This window comes from Branchiostoma belcheri, unplaced genomic scaffold (genome assembly GCF_001625305.1).
Source record: "Branchiostoma belcheri isolate BF01 breed outbred unplaced genomic scaffold, Haploidv18h27 scaffold31, whole genome shotgun sequence".
Taxonomy (NCBI): domain Eukaryota; kingdom Metazoa; phylum Chordata; class Leptocardii; order Amphioxiformes; family Branchiostomatidae; genus Branchiostoma; species Branchiostoma belcheri.
Window position 1 is genome coordinate 408,435 of NW_017803921.1, and position 7,665 is coordinate 416,099.

The 7,665-nt window shown below is 43.8% G+C and overlaps 2 protein-coding genes across 2 annotated transcripts in view; one reads left to right on the forward strand and one right to left on the reverse strand.

Moving 5' to 3' along the window:
• The first annotated feature begins 2,713 nt into the window (after window positions 1–2,713).
• On the forward strand, window positions 2,714–7,021 carry LOC109474420 (matrix metalloproteinase-9-like). The gene is made up of 7 exons (XM_019774715.1): window positions 2,714–2,725; window positions 3,972–4,098; window positions 4,392–4,502; window positions 4,807–4,925; window positions 5,313–5,520; window positions 6,086–6,244; window positions 6,626–7,021. The coding sequence occupies exons 1-7, from the start codon at window positions 2,714–2,716 to the stop codon at window positions 6,685–6,687; spliced, it is 798 nt and encodes a 265-aa protein (XP_019630274.1). The 3' UTR covers window positions 6,688–7,021.
• Window positions 7,022–7,323: 302 nt separating this feature from the next.
• Window positions 7,324–7,665, reverse strand: part of LOC109474675 (retinol dehydrogenase 14-like) — a 4,082-nt gene continuing 3,740 nt past the window's right edge. The window contains exon 5 of the mRNA XM_019775023.1: window positions 7,324–7,531. Coding sequence (XP_019630582.1) covers window positions 7,432–7,531 — 100 coding nt within the window. The 3' untranslated portion in view covers window positions 7,324–7,431. The remainder of the gene's footprint in view (window positions 7,532–7,665) is intronic.

A 7,665-nucleotide genomic window follows, 5' to 3' on the forward strand; every position in this document is an offset into this window, starting at 1 on the left:
CCGCCCACTCTCGACCATGTACCGTAAGTTACTCTATCAGCACTTAATTGAATACCAGTAGCCTTGGCGATTGTTCCGGCTAAGGCTTCTCTTACGTGCTGTGTAAACTATATTAACTACGCGTTTCGTAAGTGCGTATAAACCGTCATGATGAGCTTGCAGTTGAATTATGCCCAATAACACACATTTAGACAAAACTCACAAATTTCACCTTTTTTTTTCTTTCAAAGGGAATTTTAGTAACAAAATAGGTTGAGCGACTTGGTCAAGACCAGTAACAGTCGCCACGGCTAGGACACTTCTATACATATACACAATGTACAAGGTGAATGAATGAATCTTTATTGTTCAACCGGCAGACATACATTTTGTATCTGTCTGACATGTCCTCAACTTTTGACGTTCCGCAGACACATATCGGTACTGTTGCAGTCCGAACATCAAAGACGTCCGTCTGTAGGTCTGAGGCGACACAAAGACGTCGACGTTCGTGGGAAACACTCTCCACCATGTGTCTACGCCCACTCCCTGCGTGTCAGGTTCCATGTGTTGACCAGTTTGCAGAAACTGGCCACGCCCCCGGGACAGGTTTCGGCGACGTGCGTGGGCGCGGTGGCGACAACAAGGAACTAGAAGATTGATTGATTGACTTGTTATTTTCTACATCAGCTGGTTTCACTTTTGCGTAGCTCTTTGTTTCCTTTCACGTCGTCACTGTTACTTTCTTGTTGTTGGGCAAATTGGCAGATTACATGCTAGGGGAGTCAGTCTGTTACTTGTTAAAACGTAAAGGAGTACAGTGCCACTCCGGCTGATTCAGGGAAAACTGTTTCTCCTATTCCTAGGGCGTCGGTAACTCCTAGAACCGGCAAAAACGCGTAGAAATGGACTCCACTGCTGGCAAATTCTACAGTTCTTCAATTTAATCCAAACACCACCCACTTCTCTGAAGACTAGTAAAAGATCGTAAAAGGCTACGTTTCTCCAAGGACTTGTCGAAGCTCCTTGGTTCTCCACCCCAAACATCTCAGTTCCATCAGTAGACCACGCCTAATGTCATACCAGATTCGGCGGGGCAGAGTCATTTTATGTTGACCGCCTGTATCCATTGGCCTCCTGTATCCATTGGCCGCCTGTATCGTGGGGCGGACGATGGATACAGGTGGCCAATGGATACAGGGATTACACACAGACGTGGTTTAGCCTCTACAAGGCTTCGGGAGGCGGTTAGAAAGAGTAGAAATCGGCCAAATAAAGAGATAGCATGCCAAGGGAGTTGGTCTGCTGGAGAGAACAGTTTCGGGAGCGACAAACTGTACTCTCTAGCGGACCAACTCCCCTGGCATGTTGTATGCCTAATGAGCTTAGACAAACCTATATTGAAACATACCTGTTCTTACCTTTTTACCATTACTAAGAAACGAGAAGAAACCGAATTTACTTAATTTATCCAATTGTAGTTTTCTTGACGATGTATATGTAACGTTATCTGTATTCCATCCTTTTGTAATGACCTGTACATACCCAGTGGGTATGTGTGTACAATAAAGGTCTTCATTCATTCATTCATTCTATTTGGCCGATTTCTACTCTTTCCAGCCGCCTTCCGAAGCCTGGTAGAGGCTAGCCGTGGTCTACTGACGGATCCAGGGAACATGAAGTCCTCTTGAGATTAGCCTCCGTGCAGGTTTTGGCGCCACGTGTGGGCGGTGCTGCGACAAGCCACGATCAGATTAATTGCCGTCGGGTCAAGTGTTATCGCCATATCCTTTGTACAACACTTTTGTACACAGAAACGATTATCACAGTTTAGCGCGGATTAGTGTTTATACAGATTAATACTTGACAAGCCCGAGCTCTTGATAAAGCCGAGTAGGAAACAAAATCCGCTGATAACTAATGAGGATAATCTTCAAGCAGATGTGGGACCCGACATGTTTTACTTTGTACACTCATCTTGCAGTCTACAAAGGTATCGACAGAGGTCGCTCGTGCGTGGATGGTTGCAAAATTTCATCTGGTGGAAAGTGGCTTTGGGCCAGTCTCTACCAGACTCCAATGGGTTATTGGAAGTCGAAGTATAACTACTAGAATAATATAAATTGGCCAAGTACACCAGAGGAGTTACCCGGCCAAAGGGGCACACTTTACATCCCACAAATTACACGAACAAAACACGGGTAAATCTAAAAGGCAACGCCCAGAAACGAAACAAAGCAATGAGCTGAAAACACTTTAAATGAGCAGTGCAGGAGATGTTTAATAAGTGTATTAAAGAATGACATCGTATTCAATTAGTCAATAGTATAACGTACAACTTAAAAACACAACATGAATTTAATGCGTATTAAGTTTAAGTATGCGAATACGTATGAATATCGTGTATCAACGCGACCACCAGAAAGCCAAAGATTCCGCGTACATGTGTAACCAAACATAGTCTATGGTCCGCCTCAAAAGAGCGGTTTCCGTTAGGCTAAACATGTGTTGATCTTTGAATTATTTCTGAACAATCAGATTTGAAGTGTTAACAAATGCAACTACGTCAGCGCATCATAAGGGCCATTGTGACAACTGAAGCAGAACCGGTCTTTCTGCTTCCGGGTGTTACCAATCGATATTAGTCGGGCCGAAGCAACAGACAAACCGCGGCAAACTGTTCAGTCTCCCTGACTGTTCCTGCTTGTTTTGTTTCACCAGACAGCTCGTCAACATGGACCCTACGGTACGTATTTACTTCATATTCCCTTTAGAATATACGACTGTACGCCACAAGACAGAGAATTTTCAGAACAAACAGCTAAAAGACGAATTTCAGGGTCAAGCCTAGGGGTACGCCGTACAGGTAGGTAATGAAACCGTGTCAACATGACCCTACGGTACGTATTACTTCATGTTGCCTTAAAACATATCTAAGAGACTAAGACTGCACGCTACAATACAGAGAAGTTTCAGCAAAAACAGCTACAAGACGAATTACAGGGTCAATCTAAACAGGTGCCTAGGGGCACGACTTACATGTAGGTAATGAAACTGTGTCAACATGACCCTACGGTACGTATTACTTCATACTAGTATTCCCTTCAAAAATATCTAAGAGGCTAAAACTGTACGCTACGATACAGATATTTTGGGGACGTAATAGCGACATGACACATGTCAGGGTCAAGGGTGACTTACATGTAGACAGGTGCCTAGGGGCACGCCATAGGTAAACGAAATCGTGTTAACATGGGCCCTTCGGTACATGATGCTTCGTATTCTCTCAGAAATGTATCTAGGAGACTTAGACTGTACTGTACGGCGGAGAACTACTGTAGGCCCGAACAGAGCCTTGTTAAACCGCGGTAGCATTGACACCTGGCTAGTCCCTAGTGTAAATACATTGTCAAAATTGGACCACCATATTAGCTCAATATCATACACTGCGTAAATACCAGTAACATAAATGACAATATCAAGATTTCACTTTTTTTCATTTCTCTACTTCATGGTATAGCAACCATAGAACATACGTAGGAGCACAACTGACTCGTTTTATTTGCTAACGTTTAGCTCATTAATTTTGCGTGAGAACGCTGAAAGCCTTCTGGCTAGCTGTCATTGTTAGCCAAAATACGTATCAATGCCCCGTAACAATACACACGCCCTGTCACAGTGTGTAATGGTAGTGTAACGTGGTATGGGGCTGGGTATTACACTAATCCAATGCACACAAATAGGTGTTCTGTTAGTCAAATGGCGGACACAATGTAATAATATATAATTTGGGTTTGGGGTACACCATATACAGTATCAATACGTTGTTGTGTTGAGTTCTCTACCAAATACTAAGTTGGCCTGTTCTAAATAATTATGCTAAAATACGTTGTCTTTGATTATCCAAAAAAAAAACGCATTCAGAAACTATAATTTAAAGCATTGATGTCTACTATCTCCCAGCCGACTTCCTTGTTTTCCTTACGATATAGGAATGCCAGCAGTACCTCGAGCATTACGGCTACCTGCCCTGTGGCTGTGATGAGGCCGACCGACCGGAAGCGGAAGTGAAGACGGCTCTCGCCAAATTCCAGAAAGCTGCAGATGTTCCAGAAACAGGTAGGGTACTATTTCTTTGCACCTGTAACGTGGCTTTGAACCTGAAACTAAAAGACCGAAACGACACGCAATGAAAGTGTTTGAAGTGAAAATTATTTTGCAGTCAACTTTGGTGTACTGGCCGTCCTCCCTTTTGGTGGATTGAAGTTTAATTAAGACATTTGGCAAGTCACTAGGTCTTTAATAGCAAAAATCTGATTTCTGACAAAGTCAAAAGTGCTTGCTTATCCTGAAGGTGGTCGAATGCAAGGTCAGAAACTAACCACTTTATTTGTTCGACACTGCCACCACAGGTGAGGTTGATGACGTCACTTGCAGTAAAATGTCAGAGCGACGCTGTCTCCGGCCTGACCCAGCCGCCCTGACGGAGGCTCCACCCGGCAACACGGACACGCTGGCTACAGGTGTGACTTTCTTTCACGGTTACGTTCGTCGTAGGGTACATAACACACTACCTTCGCAAGCACGCAGCGATGGCTAGCTGTATCACAGCGAAGATCATTTGTGTGGGTAGTTAAGACTGATACTCATACGTACACTACCGTGAAGAATTCCAATCCTTAAGCACATATTAGACCACAAGTAAATGTTCACTATCTACAGTGAAAAATAACCTTTACATATGTTTTAACTTTAAATAAAGGTGGTCTTAAAGATAGGATTTCGTGCAGTGGTAGTCATAGCCAGTAATGCCCCTTTCTGCCCTAGGTATTCGCACTAGAGGCACAACCGTATGGAGTAAACACAACTTGACGTACAGGATCAAAGGTTATACGTCAGACCTGCCACGGGAAGACGTGGATGACGCTGTCAAACGGGCATTCAAGGTATTCTGTGCTGATTTTCTACCTCAAAAGCTCTATGAGTGTCGTTTACCTGAGTGTCCAACCTTCATCAACATGTTTCCCAAATACTTTTTGCAGCTGTAAACCCATGTTAGTTTCAATAGAAAAACAGACTTTGATATTGAGACATGGCGTAGGCAGTGGGCGAGGGACGATGTCCACTTCCCACGACCCATAGGTGCCTCCATCACAAGCTCTTAAGGGCATGTGTTTCAAGCTATTGGATCTACTTATTTTCTCGAAGAAGGACAAAACTTCATCTGAAAATTGGAATCGGAACGAATTCTTTTGAAAAAAAAAGTTTTTGAAAATTGGCTCTAACCCCTCAAAATGTTGGTTTCTGTTATGCTGCTTTTTGTTTACATTTAGCTGTGGTCTGACGTCACGCCGCTGACCTTCAGGAAGGTCAAGAAGAAAGCTGACATCGAGATTTCGTTCGAGAAGCACGACCACGGGGACGAGGCTCCGCTGGACGGGCCGGGCGGCACCCTGGCGCACGCATTCTTCCCCGGGCGGGGGATCGGCGGAGACCTGCACTTCGACGACGACGAGACATGGACGGTCCGTTCTTTTGAAGGTACGAGTACCGCTTGTTCTTAGTCTTACCTGGAGCCCAGGGCCTACACAGGACGATTCTTTGGCACCAGGGCCAACATGCTGCATAGCACTGAATCACTGAGCACTTGGCCAGGTAGGGATGGAGCTTACAGCACCGACGAAACCCAGCCTGTAAACCACGTAGGCTACAAGAACCTTAGAGCACAAGTAAAAGTGATACTAGTAAGCCACAAGACAAAAAGCCCCAGTCGTAGAGTCTGCTAAGGAGGCTAGTTGCCCTAGAAATGATCGCCATTTCTTCCATTTTCCTCTCAGAAAGAAATCACGGTCAACACTAGGGCAACACAGAATCATTGAAAAGACGACAAAACGACAAGATATTACTCTAGAAATTATTGCTCTAGAAATAGAGGGAGATTTTTTCGTGTATGAAGGTTCAACCGTTTTCTTCTAACTCTAGGGAAACGCAGAATCGTTGAAAAGGCCGCACAACAACAAAATAACCGTAATGATTTTATTGTTACACAACTAAATGTGGCTATTTTCCGAGTATGAATGTTTAATCGTTTTTCTTCTCACCTCAGGTACAAACCTGTTTATCGTGGCTGCGCACGAGCTGGGCCACAGTCTGGGTCTGGACCACTCCAAAGTGAAGGGTGCGCTGATGTACCCGTGGTACCAGGGCTACACTCCGGACTACAGACTTCACACGGAGGACGTGCGCAGGATACAGCAGCTATACGGTACGACGGGACGGTGTTTTCTCTTAGAGGGTGCAATCAAAACTGCACAAGAAGGCCATTCAGGGAAAATCTGGCCTATGTGGACAGGTGGTCACTTTAGACAGGATTCTTAAATTGCCTAGGTAAAATGGAAAAAAAAGTATCTACCTTTACTAGACTGGTTACCAAACCTATTTTAACATTGACGCCTTTAAATTTTGTGACTTAAAATGTTTTACTCAAAGGTAGCCTCCATTTATGCCATTATGGGTATCGATATACAAGACATAACATAACATGCGAAACAAAGGATGCAAAGAAGCACACTTACGTGAAATAATTTGAGAATTTTTATTGCAACATATTATGGTATGCGAATGTATTAATCTATTCCATTTGCAGGAACACGGGCAGCGCCGAGGATTGCAAAAGCGGGTTGTTGCCGGAGATGTGTTATACTGTAGCAGCCTATAGGGGGCGCTAACTTTGGCCATTCACAAACTTCCTGTCCGTTTTTAAAAAGTGTACAGTACACTCTCTCCAAAGCACAACTCCTTAAAACAGGGTATAGCTATAGCTAATATTTCCCTAAACGTACAATATTGATATGTGTGTTTTTGTTGTTATCGTGCCATGAAAATATTTGTGGCCAATTTTCTGAAAAATGGGTGATGGTTTAGTATAGATGAAAACAAGGATCTTAGATTAGTCATTTAAAGATACATTCCCTCATCGTGGTAAGTGGCTTGATGAAATACATCTGATATATCTCATACAACTTTTCACTGCCTAACCAACCTAGGGTAGCCTCCTTCGCAGTCTTGTTGGGCGTGGGCGTAATTTTTCTCTGAGCGACGCGAGTAATATGCCGCCGCGAGGGACGATTTGCTGCCGAGGGACTTCTGCCACGGAGAGAAGGTTTCCGCGCTCCACCTTCTCATTTTAGATATTGACATTGTAGCGCAGTCGAAATGGCAGAACACCTTTTTGTAACAAAGATGTTTAAAATTGGTTTGAAATAAAGTTACTGATTATGATTTTATTTTTCTCTTTATACTTCTGTTGGTTTAATTTCTTGCTACTTCCTATTAGTTTGGTCTCTCAATGTAAAATCATCAGGAAATAGACCACCACTTGTAGTCTGAGGTATTCGGGTTTCCAATGATTATTCATGGCTATCAGTCGGTTAAGTCCGTAAATTATTGGACTCAGGAAGACAATCCCGTCATCCTCTCGCTCACGTCCCAGAGCTGACGCGCCACTACGTCATCCATGGCCTTCTGGGAAGGCTCCTCGACGGCACAGTCACTGGGAAAGAAAAAAACATCATTGTGACATCGTTCATGTTCACCTAAACCCAAAGGGGTTTGAGGTACCTAGAGAGAACCTCCTTGCTCATGAGCAAGGTAGCCTGGTTACCAAACCTATTATAGCTCCCGAGT